We start from the raw sequence: 17893 nt of genomic DNA, 5'->3' as shown, positions 1-17893 counted from the left end.
TTGAGATTTGTTAAAAAAATTGAGGAACACTGTCAAATCTGAGTGGAGAATTCTTCTATCAAAACTGTTGTTCACCTGGCTTCTTCATACATTTTCAAAGCACTGTTGATCTAATGTGTACTCTAATGGTGTGTTCAAGATACCCTGACATCCCTGGATCGCTCTCCAACCACCTTATGCTTTGGGAAATCTACTGGTCTGTAACATAAGGGAAAAGTAAAGCAAACACTTTGTTTCAATAAATGACTATTTACAGCCATAAAAATTCCAGATATCTGCCTGGATAGTCCATTGAGACTAACTGAAAAACTGAGCAGTCTTTATTTCTGTTCCTACGCTAAAATCGTATGTAGAATATATCTGAAGAAATATTTTTGCTGTTATCTCTAAATGAAAATTACTGGTTTTACAGAGTAATAAATACTATTTTTCTAAAGAAAATTCAGTGAAAGCTTCCGTATCCTTTACTTTCTGCAAGATGTGTACTCAAGACTGGAACCAGCAAGACGTGGTCACTATCACAACTCTGCTTCTCACAGAATTTCTGTTCCTGGGAAGCAGAACCCACGCAGCAGCCCAGCAATAGTAAGCATGTCCCACCCCTACTAATCCTGGAGAAGGAAGCACAGGTGAATACACTGGACACACAAGCTGGCTGGAAGAGAGCCAGAACAGGTCCAGATGCAGCACAGCAACATGCTTTAGATCCTTCCATGTCAGGGCTTCTTCGCTCAGTACTGCTGCAGGCTGAGCTGTGCACACGTACATCCCAGCGGGTGTATCTGCAGCATTATATGAGGTAGCATAGATGATCTCCATTTTCCTTGGGCTTAGCTTTTTTTGAAGATTACTTTGTTCTTTTAAAGCAATGTTAAGAAGACTGCATTAGGCTACAGCATGGACTAATTCTGCCAGACATGAGACATTACTGACTATGATGTTAACAAAAAAGAAAAAAAAAATTGAAATGCAGCTAGGCAGGTACAATTCTGCATGCTTTAATTCTGACTGATATAAAAAAGTGGCTTTTTTTTGACAATATTCATAATATGGTTTGCATTTTTTCACAGTAAGTAACTATCCGGTCAGGATTGGGTGTTTCACGTCAACATTCTGCATTCAAGTGTATTTATTTCAAACATGGTTACTGGCCTTCTCTATTCTCCATGAAGAAACTAGATCCGTTTCCTTACAGAAACATAATTTCTAAAATTCTGTATCCAAGAGAAAAATGTTTGAGTTAAAGCTGTAAGGATCAGCCATGCACATCTTTCTACAAGCAAATAATAAGCTGAATCCCCTGCTTTTTTGTGCAAGTACTTCCTGAAGAAGAGCAATTTCTATTTGCTTACCATTTTCAGAAATGCATAACTCTGTCTGAAATTCTGCCCCTTCCCTTTAGTATCATTTTATCTTCATAGACATAGATAGTTCCAAAGGCATTGCTTTCTGGTGGAGTTTCAATAACCCCCTCCAAAGTCAGATGATGAACTCCATGAGAGTCTAAACAATAGCCACCGTCATGCAGGTGTCCTGCAAGAAAGCACACCACGCACTGATGGGAGTGTATGACTGAAAGGGCATCTTCATAATTCCAGGCTAGGCAAACTCTGTCTGAAGCATCTGGATGAATGGGCAGATGACCTGCAGTTGAGAGGGAAAGAAGCAGGAGAGTTACTTTAAGTGTAACTGAACTCTGCCTTCATTGCTGGGAAGTTCAGACATCTAAATGTATACAGAAAGCTCACCCGAGTGTGAGACATGGTTGCTATTCTCCTACTTCACAGGTTACGTGTGTACCTCAGTGGAGCTACAAAGATGCTACATGCTTTCCTCAGCTAACATACACTGGCTACATAACTTTTTTTGCATATATCCCCATATATCCCCCATATTCACCTACCCATAACTACAACTTTTTCTTGGTTTTCATCAGAGAACTTGAGGACTTCATTGAACCAGTCCAGCTGGGCTTGGCTAAATCCTCCATTAAACTCTACAAACCGAGGTTCTTTGAGTCCTGCAATGAAGAAGAAGGTTAGGCATAGGTGCGTACACCTATTGTGGCTCCCCTCTTTGCTTGCCTTATGTAAGTCTGCTTACAACAGATGATTTACAACCTTTTTTTTTTTGGCATCGCTTGGATCAAAACTTCACCCTCCTTGGACAAACAAGAGAAAATTATTTGTTAGTGTTTTTGGAGTTTTGGTCACGCTGCACACACTGGATTTCCACTCTTGGGTCCCCCCTCTGGCATGGGATAGGGTGGGCATCACTCGACGCTCTGCAATAGCAGCTGCACCAACAGCTGGCTTTTATTCTGATACTGCAGGGCACGCAGCACAACATAAACCCATCCCAAAAGCACCAGAGCACCATGACAGGTATGGGGGAGGATCTCCTGTGCCCACCTAGAGACCCACGAACTGACTCTCAGCCGACAGCAGGGAGGTGGAGGAGGTGGGCAGAAATGAGGCACATGCCTCAGACCCCTGGCAACCAGATCTCAGCCCCGGGAGCTGCCTTATCGCTCTGGGAAGCGGAGGTTCAGCTGCCTGTGCTCCCTGCCAAAGGGTTGAGCTGGGAGGTACCTGCGGGGCTGTTGAGGTTGTCATTGGGGTTCTTCTGCCGCAGCAGCCGCAGGGACTCCTGGTAGTGCGGGCTGTCTGGCTCCCTGCCCAGGATGCTCAGGTCGTAGGTGTCGAGCACGACGACGCGGAACCGTGCGGCTGGACTGAAGTGATAAGCCTGGCAGTCCCTGACTGGTGGGCTGGCCATGGTCCCAGCGGGACGGCTGTTGAGGCCAGTATGCACCAGGCGGGCCCGGCTGAAGTTATAGAGCTCGTGGTTGCCCCATGCATGATGCACCGGCACCGGCAGCCGCCTCAGCGCTGCCAGCACCTGCTCCAAGGCACCCTCGGCCTCGCCGCTGCGGGCATTGAGGCCATCGATGCTGTCACCTAGCTGTAGCACGAAGGCAAGCGGCGGCCTCTCGGTGGCCCACGCTTCCACAGCGTCCCGCAGCAGGTTAAGGCTCTGCCGGTAATACCGCCGCCGGTACCCAGCGAAGTCGTAGCCGTCCTCCGCATCCGCGTACTGGATGTCTGCGATGACACCGAAGGAGAAAAGCGGCGCCGCCTCCATGGCGGCGTCTCCCCGGTGAGGGGGGCGGAAGGGGCGGGTACGGAAGAGGGGGCGACAAGATGGCGGCGGCAGCGCTGCGCTGCTGGCGGGCGGTGCTTTACTGGCGGCTGCCGGGCGCCGGCAGCGCCGCCCGGCCCCTCACCGGCCGCCTGTTGAGGAGCCGGGCGGCGCTGCCGGCGCCCGGCAGCCGCCCGCTGTCCCGTCTGCCGCCGGGCAGCGGCCCGCGGACGGTCGCGCAGAGGAGGGTGAGTGAGGCAGTAAGGGAGCCGCGTCGCTCCTCAACGGGGGAGCCCAGTGTGGCCGGACGGGCCGCGCTGTCCCCCCCTTTTCAGTCACTAAACAGCTTCTCCTCAGCAGCTGGTGTCGTGGCGGTCGCTGGCGGCCACCTTTGTGCTGTGTGGCGGGCTGCTGGCCGCCATGAAGACGGTGAAGCGGCGGAAGGAGGAGGGTGAGTGCGGAGGAGAGGGACTGGACGAGGGGAGGCCGCGCTGCCTCAGCGGGAGCCCGCTTGGGCTGCCAGCGTGTGGCCGGGTTGGAGAAGCAGCAGGAGTGTCGTATTTTGTATTCAGATTATGTACTTTTTGTATTTAGATGACGTATTTTTTGTATTCAGAGGTATTTTACCCACTCTGCATCCCGCTGAATCACGTCATGCTTCGCACAGTGCCACCTCGTGCCTGTGTGTATATAAGTGCCACAGAAAATTTTCAAAAATTAAAGAAAACCTTCAAGGTTAAGCGTTTTAAAATTCTTAGATATGCTTTTGCTGTCGGAATAGTTGCGTTTGATTATGCACGCTGCTGCCAGTGGATGCAGCCCAGGCACGGAGGTGGGGTTTTGTTGGTTTCCCTCTGTGTAGCGTATGTGTGTGTTTCCTTGTCCTGCAGTAACTGCCCACGTGTTTCATTTTCATTTTTTTAGTGTTGAAAATCAGAGATATTACAGTTTTTAGGATATGTTCAATTTGCAAAAGATGCTAATTTTTCTGTTTCACACCAAGCCACGTACCTGTCTTTCTCTTTTTTTCCTTTTTTTTTTTTTTAAATAAAAATACAATCAGATGACAATGAAAGAGATTATTATGTTTCAAAGGAGTTTAGTGATATATTTGACTTGGCCCACAATGGAATGCTTTTTGGAAGTCTTATCCACGTTGGGCTTCTGCACGATGGGCATTGGTAGATCTTGAAGTTTGAGCGCCCTTGGCCGTGACTCTGCAAGGTTGCCTGACTCTCGACTGCTTCTGAGGCTCACCTGGGAAGCAGCATGGATTGTGGTATGGATGTGTTTGATCCCCTCTTGTTTTTTGTAGAGCTGGAGAAGGAACGAAACCGAGGCATTGGGAAACCGCTGCTAGGAGGGCCCTTCTCACTCGTCAACCATGAGGGACAGCCCAAGACCAGCAAGGACTACATCGGCCAGTGGGTGCTGATCTACTTCGGCTTCACACACTGCCCTGACATCTGTCCTGATGAACTGGAGAAAATGATTGAAGTGGTAGATGAAATTGGTATGGGAATTCGGTTGGCGTAGTGGTCCTTTTTATGGGAGGTCCAAGTTTATCGTGGTGAAATATCGCAAATGGTAATAACTGATGGTCTTTTTGGAAAAATGCTGTTGACTACTATTCAGTAGTTGAATTAATTGCTAAGTGATACATACATCACTCTGCCTATCACCAGGATCTGATATTTAGAGCATGACAGCACTGATCTTTCTGCCACTTTTTGGTAATAAAATGTGGTGGTGGCAGGTTACAGGGGACGGTGCCATTGCATTGTATTTTTGCCAAGAAGTGGTTGTGGGGTGTATCAGGTTTTTTTTCTCTCTATTTTATTCATTCTGGGAACAAATCTCTGTGGTAGTCTCCTCTGAGAGTGACTGTGCTGTGGAATGGAGGTTGGGGAAGGCTGTGTGATAGAGGTGGTTTTCTCAGCCTGCGGGCCCTGAAGAGTTACAGAGCAGGGATAATAGTAACCAAGCAAGTGGGAAGGCAGACTAAAGTGAAGAAAATATAGTGAAGGCTATGACTGAAACATGAGGGAAAAGCCTGAATGGTGTCTTCACCTATCCTCCCGCTCCACTATCACAGGCGTGCTTTCGTTGTATTGACCATTGTGCTTTGATACATGTATCGCGCCATGGCATCTTCTGCATTAGAGCCAATTTGTCTTCTCTCCTAAGCAGGACAGGGTTGCAAGCTGAGAGGCTGGAAGTGTAGCTGCACCCAGCACAAGTACGGAGTGTTGGATTTCATGGTGTTTGCTTCATTCACAAATTACTTAAATTAAGCTGCACAAAATGGCCTTTTTTGTCACTTAGGGTGGGCTTGGATTGATGTTACGGTAGCTTGGTTGTGAGCTTGTTTGAAGGGAGGTGAGAAATGATTTTTAGTTTTATAAGAAAAATAATAATTGTTAATGTCACAGATAGAATTCCATCTTTGCCTAATCTGACCCCACTCTTCATCACCATTGATCCTGAGAGGGACAGTGAAGAAGCCATTGCCAGATATGTTAAAGGTATTACTGTTTTCTTCCTTGATGTCTTATAGCATGTAATATAGAGCACTGAAAAGGAGACTTTTGATGGGATTCTTTTCACTAAAATGTCTAAATGTCTTCTTTCTGTCTAGAATTTTCTCCGAAGCTGATCGGATTGACTGGTACCAAGGCACAGATTGACCAAGTGGCCAAAGCTTACCGTGTGTATTACAGCGAAGGTCCCAAAGATGAAGACAATGATTACATAGTAAGTAAATGTAGAGCCTTTGCCTAATGAAAGACTTTGGATAAGAGCAGCATATAGATTTTAAAATCAGAAGGCAGCTATTGCAATCTATGCTGAAGTCCTACGTCAGAGAGCACTGTTGCACCAATGTGTTAATCTGTGTTTTAGAGGTTTCAGTCAGAATCAAGGTGCCCTCCTACAAGCTCAGAACCTCACTGAAAACATGTTCTAAAAATGGACTATCCCAGGCCTGAGTACAGAATAGTATATGAGCTAGCAAGCCTGGCAGTAATTTGAACTTTTTTCTGTCATGTAATGTTTTTGTCTGGCTGTTTTCCTATGTGCTCCAAAGTGAAAATGGAACTAGGAAATTAAGGCAATAGGAAGAGGGGAGAAATGAGAGGTGAAAGTGAGTAACAACTCATTCCCTGCCAAACTGACACCAAGGAGCGGGGTCTTCCTGGCAAGAGACTTGGATGATGCAAAGTCTGCCTGCAGGTACCGTGGGGGTTTTCCTCCTGTGTCAAATGACCTGGAGGAGAGAGCATGTTAATGCTAAATGAAGTGGGAATAAAATATGGAGAGTAATAGTGTGAAGGGGGAAACTGAGGTTTAAGTGAGGCTAAACTGGGTAGTCAAAATCTTACTCTATGGAAGTGAATAGAACTGGTTATAGGGCTTAGAGCTGCTGCCAAGGCCTTCCTGACTTGCCACATCCTGAGCAGACTGGAAGAATAAAGTAGGTACAAGTGATGTGACAAGTGAGGGTACAGGTTATATGAGCTTTTTTTTTCTTCATTACAAGAAATAAGGGCATCAGAGAAAACTAAAAGCAGGTTCAAAAGGAAAGGTGATGGTTCTTGTTGCAATGGGCACGTGGGAAATGGAACCTCTTGCTACAGATGCAAATGGTAGAAGTTTATGGGAGTCCACAGGGAGACTTGTTGTTAGTCTTTGGGAAAAACAGTCTGAGGATTATGAAATACACAGAAATCTTGGCTAGTTCAGGAAGTCTGTGAGCTAAAAATGTTTGGAAACTGGGAGGTAATAGAGGAAGATAGCATATTTTTGGTGCTGGTTTTATACTGTTCTTTAAAGCAACCATTGTTGCCACTATTTGAGGTAGGATACTGAGGCAGATTGGTTTTGGTCTAATCCAGTATTGTCTATTCTTAATCTGGTTTTTAAAACCACCTGACTGCAGCAAATAAACTATCCATGTGGACAAAAAGATTGGTGGAAAAAAAAAAAGTAGTGCATAGAAAGAAACAGCAAGAGCAGCACGTGATCTCAGTGAAGAGAAGATGGAATCACAGTGGTGACACTAGAATCAAACAGCACTGCTCTACATTACTAAAAGGAAGTGGGAGATCAAGAACTTGTTCTCGCTTAAAGTGGCAACTCAATAGCTACAGAAGTCTGTGTCTAAGATACTATATTTGAATGGAGGAGAGAAGCTTGCTGGAGAAATTCAACACCAATTTAAATCAATCTAGTGTCAATCGGAAATCAGTCTAAAGATACTGCTTAAAATCAGATTTATAAAAGGGGGCCAGTGGAAATGCAAAAATAGGTTATAGGAACAGGATTGGTAAAGGATGCCTGCTCAGGAGAGGAAAAAAAATCAGTAGAATCTGACACTAAATGAGTGAACTGAAGTTGAGGAGAGATGACGGAAAGAGGCCAGAAAAGCTGAAGGAGTGCTGCTCCTTATGAAGTAAACCACACCTCAATTCTAACAAACCACACCTGGCTTCTGGCATGGCCATGAAGGGAAAGTACAGGGGCTCAGCTGAAGAAAATAACTCTGTAGATAACAGCAGCTTCAAGGGAGGCTGGAGGGTGAAACCGAACTGGAATATGTGACTACAGATGTAATGAAGTAGGAGAAGGGATTCAGGATCCAGGGAGAATACCGCTGGTCTGTGCTAGGGTTGTGAGTCTGAGAGAAGGGAAGGGCAGTGAGGAAGAAAGGCCTGTGAATTGGGAGCAGGAGAGCAGCCTGGGAGCCCCAGACATGGTGCCAAGGAGGAAGAGTATACCTGCATCTCTTCAGGATTTGTCATAGGCTCTTGGTTTTGAGAGGCAGTGAGCTCTGTGTGTTCAGGGCAGGAAGGCCAGAGGACACAGGTCTCTGAGGATAGCAGCAACAGCAGACCTGAGAGGGAGAGCTTGAGGCTGGTTTTGTGCCTACCTGAGACTTATCCAGGTAATTACTACTCTGTCAGTTCTTCCAGTAATGTTTTTTTTTTTTCCTCATTATGTCTTGCATGGACTTGTCGTGCCAGTTGGTGATTAAGACTGACGTTTGTGCAGGAGCAGGTTCTGTTTCCTCTGCAGGCTGCTGGGAGGTGGGGAAGAGGAAGAGGTCCACTACAGCCAATTAAATTTTGCTGCTTGTTTTGACTTGAAAAGAGCATTGAGATGAGCATTTAGAAATGATAATTTCTAAACATCTGTTTGAATTTTTCAAGTATTACTTGAATATTACTAGTTCCTATTTAATAATCTCAATTTTACAATTCTCAATACCAGAATATCCAATTTACTTGTTTTATTCTGTGGTTTACAAGATTGCATTGAAACTCAAGTGATAATCTTAGGTGCATACAGTGGGAACGGTGCAGGCTTCAGGCACAGCTTGAAAAACAGTGATCTTTTGCACACAAACTGCACTCTGTCCTGACTGTATTTAATCTTCCATAGGACAGGGAGTTATGATGCTCTGAGCAGGCTACCTGTCGAAGGATCTAAATTGTGATTCAGATTCCTTAAAAAAAAAAAAGTCTCCTACAACTTGATTTTGTAATCTTATCTTGAAAATTTGAAACTAGAGCAAAATATTTGAATTAAACTTGCTTCAATAAAATTTTGAGAACCATTCTTTCAGTGACAGAAATGCCATTAAGTTTAATGCATCCTTTTAGGCCTGTGGTACTGGAAATGTTTATGTGATTTCTTAATTTCAAACACAGTTTTACTCTCAGTGCATAAGTACATTTCAGTTCTTTTTCTCCAGTGGCAGTGAGATGATGTAGTCACTTGAGCAATCACAGATTCATGGCCTCCATTTTCAGTATTTTGTGTCTTTGCTCATAAAGATGTTGTCACAGTTAGATGCAGACAGTACTTGCAGTGGCATTTTAAATAAATTTACAATTAATTTATACAAAAATCAAATTGGAATACCTCGAATGTTCAAGTAATGGTTATTTGAACATTTTTTGAGGTTATTTCAATTTGGACAGTAGAGGGAGCCCCCTCCCAGCACACGTATTTCCGTCTGTGCCAGCTCCTCTAACTGTGGCTCCTGTATCCCAGTGATGCTCTTGGTCCCATTGTTTGCACTGACAGTGAACTTGGTTTAATGAAATACCTCTGTTTATGTTGTATTTACATCATATTAGCAGCAGGAGCTTGAATACCTTGTGGGGGTCATGGAGCATCTTGAGAAGTAGAGGGAAACTGGGAGAAGTGAGGGGGAAAGACTATTAGCCTGCAGGTTTGCCCCAGCCTTGTCTGTGCTGCAGGAAGGGTGCGAGCAGCTTAGGGAAGACTTGTCTGCTTAAAGTATTCCTTCACACATTCTGAGTATGCAACTAGTTTTCTCTGTTTATTTTCTTGGGTAAAACAAGAAGAGGTCGCCGAGGTGATGCTGAGGTTTTCCTTACCTTGCTTTAGCTTCTGGTGAGAAGTCTTGTCAGACAGCTGAACCAAAGGCTGAATGGGATGCTGTTGCTGCTGACTGAGAGATGTGTAGGGTGTTCCAGTATTTAAAGGGTGGCTACAAAGAAGATGGAGACTCCCTTTTTACAAGGAGTCACATAGAAAAGACATGGGGTAATGGGTACAAGTTACTCCTGGGGAGATTCTGATTGGACACAAGAGGAAAATTTTTCCCAGTGAGAACAATCAGCCATTGGAATAATCTCCCCAGGGAAGTGGTGGATTCCCCAACATTGGACACTTTTAAGATTTGGCTGGACAGGGTGCTAGGCCATCTCATCTAGACCGTGCTTTTGCAAAAAAAAGTTGGACCAGATGATCCTTAAGGTCCCTTCCAACCTGATATTCTATGATTCTATAATCTTTTTTACCAAGCCACAATGTGCTCTCTTACAGGTGGATCACACAATAATAATGTACCTCCTCGGGCCAGATGGTGACTTCGTGGACTATTATGGCCAAAATAAGAGGAGCACTGAGATTTCTGCTTCTATTGCTGCACACATGAGAAAATACAGATCCTAAAACACAAGATCTTCAAAGACTGATGTGAACATCACGTGTAGGTTTGGTTGTAATTGGGCATTGGAGTTAAAGCAGAAGCATATGAGTGTAACATCCCGTCACCACATACCTCCTTTCTTCCGAATAAGAAAGGCAACCGTACTTCTGCAAAATACCGTTATCAACAATCTCTATACAGTCTTACCCATTGATACTATTTGCAGCAAGATCTAGGCTACAGAATGAAATTTGGGACTTCTCTGAAACGTTGTTGGGAGCAAAAAATGGAAAACACTTTTCATTTGGGAAGAACTTGTGTATCACTGGTAAAATTAATTGGTATCTCTTGGCAAGACATCAGCAAAGGATGATCACTGCAGGAGGATGATTACTTGATGAAAACCCATGTGGGCCATGGCATTCTCAGAGGACTCCTGCCCTCTTTTTTTTTTTTTTTTTCCTGCACTGTTTTGCCTTCTGGGAGAGGCAGTTACAATATTATAAGCAGGAGAGCCTTAAGAGTACTACTTTATCAAGGTTAAGAAGGTGAAGAGCACTGAAAGCATCAGCAGCTTCCCCGCATGGGACCAGCCCTGTAGTGTGCCTGATCTCTTCCTCATTTCAATGCAGAAATGAAATGGTTTCTTTTTGTGGTGATTTTTCCAGGTGAACGCTGTTAACTTATGATGAAATGAGTAATGGGTTGCAAATAGATTTTTCTTCTGGTCTGAATGATTTTATGCATAGTCGGCCTGAATGTGCTATGCTCAATAGTGAAGTGGGGAGGATGAAGGGGGTCTGTGTCCATGCACAGGGCTGTCCATCAGATAAATTTTATGCAGTGCAGCATTTGAAAATAAAGATTGCTTTGTATAAGCAATATCTTTTTTTCCTTCGTTAGGTTTGACTGTCATCAGAACTTTGTATACTGGTCAAGCTTCATATTCTTGCTCTGTTTTATCTATTTTTAGAAAGTAGTGTTTATCTATAGTAGTGCAAACTATAAGCTGGATGTGGTTTTTTTAAGGTAGCTGAACCCCAGAGAATGGCCGACAGGAGACAAAACAGAAAAGTTCTTGGTGCAAGTCCCAGAGTGTTTCAAATGGAACACAAGTGTTCCTACTGGTAGCACTGGCATTCTTCTGAGTGTGGGGGTTGGAAGAGAAATGTTCCTGTCTGAGGGAAGGTGCAAAGTCTATGGTAAATTTCCATCTTTCCAAAATCCTGAAAAACAGTAAACTTAACCTGTTCCAGAGCAGTTATAAAATGCAATAAAGTAGTGTAGGTCCACTTCAGCTGCCCTATACTATGGTGACCTCCTGAGGGTATCGGGAAAGTTACTGTGATAGAGTATGTCTAAGACTGCACTCTTCTGATAAAGCTCTGTCAAGGCAGGAAGATTTCTGAAGTTCCAAGATACATTGTTTGCTCCCCCCGCCCCCCCCCCCCCAATACTGGATAGTTTAAAGAAGGGGGTTTTTTTTGTTTTAAAGGATCAGCAAGAATTTTTCTGTATCAGTTTACAGTGGGAGTTTTAAAAAGTGTCTTAGTAGAATTAAACTCAACAGCTGAAAAGGGAGGTTTTTTTCCTCCTTGTGCTGGCTGGCTTGATTGCAGTAGTCAATAGGAGTGGCTTCCAAAGGAAATTTTGCACTTTAAGTCTTCTATCAATTAGAGGCTGTGTCAAATCCAAAGTGTTATCAATAATATTAGTGTCTGTGATAAGTGGCACCCTGGCAATAATGATTTTATTTTCATGGAGTGGTTGCAAGTGTCAGCATTGTTTCTAAAGAGCCTTTCCTTGCCTTTTATTTTTCCCCACAATCCTGGAGGTAACTTATTTTCAAAACTTTCCTTACAGACATTTGGCACCTACTAGTGCTGCATTTCTTTGTCTGGGTGGTGGTGCACCAGTCTGTTTTGAAACAAGACAGGCTGTGGCTTGACCTGCTGGTGATAGTCCTGTGGGAAGCTGGACTGGAGACTTCTGGAGCTGCCTTGCTCTGCTCAGCACAGATTTGTACCAGCACCTTCTTTGAGACAAAGACAACCTCAGGAGCACTCCCAAGCCACTCCAAAGCACGAACCAGGCAGCTTGACTCAGAAGCAAGCTGCAATGACAGTGAGAGAGGGCAGAGAAGAGGGCTGCAGAGCTCAGGACAGCTCATCTGTGCTTGTTGCAGTGGCTCCTTGATTGGAAGCTGCCTTTGTGTATCAGGTCCCTTTTCCTGGGTGTTGGGGGTGCACAGAGGGAGCAAGCAGGGAGGTTGCTGCAGGCGCAGCAGGCTTAAGTACAGGCTAGAGCAGATTGTGCAGAGGGCTCCAAAAAACACTAGCATGAGGCCAAGGGATGGGACAGACTTGAGGGCAACAGTGGGGTGCATGGAAGACCGAGGTGTGCACCTGAGCTGACACCTGGCCATGTGGCTGTCACTCTGCTTGTGTCTCCTCCACTGTGGCTGCCACACGCCCTGCATCCCTCCAGGCTTTTCCCAGCCCTATTGTTTTTCCCTGACCCCCTCCCCTGGGGTGAGCAGTGTTGTGCTGCTCACACGGGGGTTCAGCTGATGGAGACTCAGGCTCCTGAAGCACTCAGGTTTCAGGCTCCTTAGTGCTGATAGAAATGCCACAGCTAGCCCTGCTTGGCGGCATTTTGGCAATGACAGACTGAATGGCATTGTTGGCCAGCACCACAGAGCACTGCAAGCCATGGTACAACGAGGCTGTTGTCATGGCAGTCCTTCAGAACCTGCAGCTGGTGGTACTGAGCTTCTGTGGCAAAGATGCCTGGCCATTGAAGAAACCTGGCTGAAACTTAGCGTCCTCCTGCAGCCACCTGGAACTATTTAATCCTTGCTCCTTTTAGCTATTAGCAGCCTGAGGAAGAAAGCAAGTCTTCCTCATCCCTGTCTTGGGTCAAGGCCATGTGTGGTTTGAGGTAGCATAGCTCTTTCCCTTTCTCCAGTAACTTTGCAGACATCTACATTTTCTGAGCCTTTTCTCACTTCATCAGACTTGTGTGGTCCAAGCACTGACCCCACATTACGAAGACGTGCTCCCATCAGCCCATAGTCAGGACTGTGGGATGAATGAGGGGTCTTGTGCTCTTTGGTGAACTACAGGATGGAGCTGAAGGCTGAGTATTGAGTTGGGCTCTTTACCACCTAGCTGCAAATCAGTATGTATCTTCAGTCAGGTAAAACAAGCAATGTGTGGACTGCAGAGCTGTGAACAGCCTGCCGTGATGCACTGAGGTTGCTGGTTGCAGCCAAGGCTTTCCAGTCCCTGCTGCTGGCATAGGGTGCTCACCTGGATAGACCCAGGAGCTGTGGCTCCAGGACAGTGTGTGCTGGGGCTGCTCAGGAGCTCCCCAGCCTTGGGGCAGTGAGTGTATACTTAGTGAAGCAGATATTCTGGGTTGTGCTATGGGGGGAATGGCCACAGTCCTTGCTACTAGATGTGAACTGATAAGCAGGTCAGTTTTACTGGGTTGCTCTTAGGTTTGGTGGCCTAAAAAGAAAAGCAAAAAGCTAACTATTTCCCCCCTAGAAGATAATTTAAGAGGTTTGGTTTGGTTCAAATGGAAACTGTTTTTTTTAAAGCAAGCTATGCTGCTCATGGAGTAACTAGCCCCTGACTTCTAGCAGCTCTGCATCAGTTGTACATGTTCCTGGGAGTATGAGGATCTGCGCTGGGGAGACCTGGGCAGGAATGATTGCATCTGTCTCTGTGCAAGAGCCAGCTCATTCTGTGTTTTAAGCTGTGTATTACTAGTTTAATAAAGTAGGTTCCTTCAGTGTACCAGGGAACTTACTCAGCTACGGCTTACAAAACCTCCGTGTTCTCCCCAAGTTCTTTGTGCAAAAATAGATAGACACCAACCAGTAAATCCACGTTTAATTTGTGGGGGTATACTGAGCCATGAGTGCCCTTATCTGAATGAAGGGCAGTAATAAAAGCTCCCTGGCAACACCAAGGCTAGAGAGCCTTGCAAGGCAATGCAGCTCGCTGTGAGAGCACCCTTGTGACCTTCACCTCAGGACAGCTCTGCATCTGCAAATGATGTTGGCAGCATGGAGCAACAGGTATAACTGCAGCTGCTGTTCCCCAGGGCTGTTTACAAGTAGATGTGCACCTACATGTGTGCCCTGGGGCCTTTCTGCAGTGCCCTAGGAAGGTTTTGGTGGTAAAGGAAGGTGTTTCACTGTCCTCTGCCTGTGAGGAGCTGAACCAGGTTATTGTTGGCTTGGGACTCATGCTAAATCTCATCTTTTCCTGGGACATCATTTCATGCCTGCCCAAACACCAAGCAGCAGAGCTTGTGGCAGTCCTGGCTGTGGTGGGACGGTGTCAGTGCTTCTTCACAAGGGGTAATCTTGTACGCTGTTGTGAGGCAGCAGCCCCCTTGTCCCAACCCCATGTACAGTTGGCCCATTTGCAGGAGCCATCTGCTGGCACTGCCTCTGACTGCGTGGTGGTGAGGGAGAGGCAGGGTGGCCCTGGGCACAAGTAGCACTGAGTCCAGAGGAGCAAGGAGTCCAGAGCTCTGAGCTAAGAGAGGAGATCCAGGCACTCAACAAGTAAAACAAAAAGGCTGCTTTTCCCTATCCAGCTCTTGTGAGGCCAAGAAATAAGCATCCTTTGCCTTTATAAGAAAATATTGGGAATGTGTTGCCCAGTCTGTGTAACACCCTTGGCTCCCATGTCCTCTGAAATGGCCTGCTTGTGCTTAGACATTTCTTCGTCTTGGTTAGGGTTGCGTGGGACCCCTCATAGTGTTACTGTGGAGCTTGAGGTCTAATTTGCTGGGTTTTGGCCCTCTCATTTTCCATACCTACTGGGGGCACGTTGCGGTAACCAGCACCCTGGGTGGGCACTGTTGTAGGTCCTCCAGCAAGCTGTGGTCCCCACAGCCCTTTCTGGGTCTTCCCACCAGTTGCTGAGACAGATGCAGTGGATGCCCCACTGCCAGCCATGACTCTTGGGTTCAGCCTCAGCCAGCTGATGAGCTTCTGGGCTGACCAGGTCCTGCTGGCTGCAGGGCAGAGGAGACCTGGCACCGTTCCCTTGCCCACCGTGAGGAGCTGTTCTGGGGTGTCCCCCTGACTCAGGGGTATGAGACCTACACCCCGCACCCAAGCCTGGGTCTGTGAAGTGTGGCACAGAGGCACTCATCAGCCTGGGAGGGGTCCCTGGAAAAAGAGGGGCAACCCCAGAGCATGGTGGAAACACTGTGTGAGGTCTCTGGAGGAGGGCTGGGTGATTAGCAGGTGATTTGTTCCCCCTGCTTGGTCCCAGGTTGGTGCTCTGGGTTGGATGATCTTAGGGACCAAATCAGAGAGAAGGGCTTTGCAGGGAGATCAGTGTGGCACAGTCTGGTATTAGCACTGACTTCATTTTGGTTTTCATTTTGGTCTTCATTTTGGTTTTGGGGCTATTTTCCCCTATTGAAAAGATCCTGGCCTGCTCTCGGCTGTGCATGTGCGCAACCTGCCCATGCAGCTCCCTGCAGTACAGGCACTCCAAGCCTCGGTCCCAGAAATCATGGATGTATTTTGCTGAACTCTTCATGAAAACTTTCATTGTAGACATCTGGCAGGGAAAAGGTCAGCCCAGTCCTTTTATATTCAAGAAAGCTGAAAGTAATTGAAACTAGAAGCTAGAGAAGGAGGAATTAGGAGGGCCAAACATTAGGAGGAATGCAGCAATGAGCACCATTCCTTGTGTCAGAAAACACTTAGCTGCAGTGATAATTTAGCTTAGTTGCAATTTGATGCACATATAATCTGTATGCTTCATTCCAGTTGTTTTTGATACCTGGGACTTTTGAAATAGCAGCTGTAATGCAGAGCTGCAGTGCAGAAGAGGGTGCGACACTAGCCTCTGGCTTTCTTAGAGTGGTCATTTCCAGGTAATTTACATTTCTGAGAAAAAAACCATCAGATTTACTTATAAGCTCTTTAATTAGACCTTTGTCTTCACTGGACTAATTTCCAGTGCCCCATAAAACCAGATTGTTTTAGAAAGGCCCAGTAGCCCCATCCCTGCTGGTGCCGTGTACACTGACCTGCTCACGTTGGGCTGTCCCTGTGCTGCTCCAGGTGCCCTGCAGCAGTGGAGGGACAGTGCTGGCTTGAAGCTTGTCCCACAGCTACCCTCTGGGCTGCTGGCAGCACCATCGCCTCCATGCCGCACCGGCTCGCAGCAGCAACAATGGCTCTTGGGAGTCCACGTGTTAGATACAGGCTCGTAAGAAGGTAAGGCATCCCTCCTCAGCACTGATCTCTCCCTTTGCACCACGCCATTTCTTAACTTAGTTTATATTTTTAGTGCATTTTGTTCATATTTGAAAAGATGTGTATTAAAGGGGACCATTGCTCCGAACATGGCTGTGCAGCTAAACCCTCGGCCCTGGGCCACAGGCAATCAAGATGTGGTGGACCACAATGACCTGGGTTCACAGCAGCAAGCCCAAGGCCTGCACTCATCTTGCTTGGACTGCTCAGCCGCAGCACATGCAGCTTTGGGTTTTCCTGAGGGCTAGCAGGATCCTCCACAAGTGCAGGGGTGGCATTTGTGTGGCCTGTTGTAGGTAATGGCTTCGTGGGTAGGAGACTAATCCTGCATGATCCTGGGGTTTAGGTGAAACAGTTGTGATGTTCTCCAGCCCTGGGAGTGCAATAAGAAGTATCTCTCTACAGGAATAGGACCAAAAGCCAAACATTATACTGGGAGCAAGGTGTCCACCAGCTGAGCTCTGGAGCCTCCAGGCTGCAGTCAGGTTTCCTTCTGCTGCCCCTGCTTCTGACACTGACTCTTAACATCTGTCTGCTCTTCTGCTGGGAAGGTGAGAGACATCAGCTGAAAATCCCCAGGCTAAGAAAAGGTTTGATTTCGGGTCTCCCGTTTCCTGGCTGCTGGTCCTGCTGGGAGCGACCAGAGCCAGCCCAGTCAGAGGGGCTGAGGTCCGCTCAAGCCCTCCAAAGGCAGTGACAGGCTCTGGGACCGACGCTGAAAGGTTGGGTAACTCAGCATCATCACTCAGTTCAGGCTAAGCAGATCCCCTTTTTTTAAGCAGAGTTTGTGAATTGTCCTTCTAAGGTGCTTAACCATCTGCTGCACAGCACAAGGAGGTGCTTAATGATCCCCTGCACAGCACAAGGAGCTTCATGTCAAGCCCCTGGAGTCGGGATTTTACCCTGCAATCCAGTACCCAGAAGCTGGCACTCAGATGTCCACAGCCTGCTTTGAGTCTGGCTCAGCCTCTTTCCATTAGAGGAGGCAAACCATTCATGTGTGATCTCCTCTGCAAAGTGGGAAGATAGCCACCTTGCCAGAGTGAAATACGGTGTGTTTCTAAAGCAGTTGCTCTCTGGAAAACTCCAGACACATGGAATGAAAGCAGTGATCTTTCTTCAGCTTGCTGAAATTTTGGAATTTCCTTGGTTAGGTTGAAAGACCTGCAGTGTCCCACTCATTCAACTCCCATTGTCATTTATAAAAGGAGATTTAAATTTTAAATCTATCATGGCACTTTGTGATTTTCATTTGCACGAAGCTCTGTCATCCCTATTCATACAGCTTGTCAAACATCAAAGGCTCCAAAGCACAGACAAGTCTAAACATAGAAAGGTTTGTACACTTATTTCTTGAGCCAGAAAAATCTAATGCATGTCCTTAAGACCAAAGAAAAAAAAAACCTAGATGTGCAGATTCATCTGCACTCCCCGAGTCTCTCAGCATTCCTGCTTTGCAGTGTAACAGGCACATTTTTATATCTCAGCCCTTG

The 17893-nt window shown here is 46.4% G+C and overlaps 3 protein-coding genes across 5 annotated transcripts in view; 2 read left to right on the top strand and 1 right to left on the bottom strand.

Moving 5' to 3' along the window:
* Positions 1–17893, top strand: part of TMEM220 (transmembrane protein 220) — a 51269-nt gene that overhangs the window by 5370 nt on the left and 28006 nt on the right. The window lies entirely within an intron of this gene.
* On the bottom strand, positions 67–3193 carry ADPRM (ADP-ribose/CDP-alcohol diphosphatase, manganese dependent). 3 transcript variants are annotated; one of them, XM_075518983.1, is made up of 4 exons: positions 2592–3193; positions 1904–2020; positions 1353–1644; positions 67–198 (listed from the first exon to the last, which is right to left on the bottom strand). In XM_075518983.1, the coding sequence occupies exons 1-3, from the start codon at positions 3142–3144 to the stop codon at positions 1358–1360; spliced, it is 957 nt and encodes a 318-aa protein (XP_075375098.1). In that variant the 5' UTR covers positions 3145–3193; the 3' UTR covers positions 67–198; positions 1353–1357. The 3 variants fall into 3 exon arrangements, with proteins under 3 accessions (XP_075375098.1, XP_075375099.1, XP_075375097.1); XM_075518984.1 differs by lacking the exon at positions 67–198 and adding an exon at positions 830–857; XM_075518982.1 differs by lacking the exon at positions 67–198 and having other exon boundaries at positions 879–1644; positions 2592–3192.
* SCO1 (synthesis of cytochrome C oxidase 1) lies at positions 3101–10818 on the top strand. The gene is given in 7 exon segments (XM_075518985.1): positions 3101–3154; positions 3156–3389; positions 3502–3592; positions 4457–4654; positions 5574–5666; positions 5780–5895; positions 9997–10818. Coding segments are annotated over 7 exon segments (915 nt in total). The 3' UTR covers positions 10126–10818.

This window comes from Mycteria americana, chromosome 16 (genome assembly GCF_035582795.1).
Source record: "Mycteria americana isolate JAX WOST 10 ecotype Jacksonville Zoo and Gardens chromosome 16, USCA_MyAme_1.0, whole genome shotgun sequence".
In the NCBI taxonomy this organism is placed as follows: Eukaryota; Metazoa; Chordata; class Aves; order Ciconiiformes; family Ciconiidae; genus Mycteria; species Mycteria americana.
This window is presented reverse-complemented; position numbering and strand designations above follow the sequence as displayed.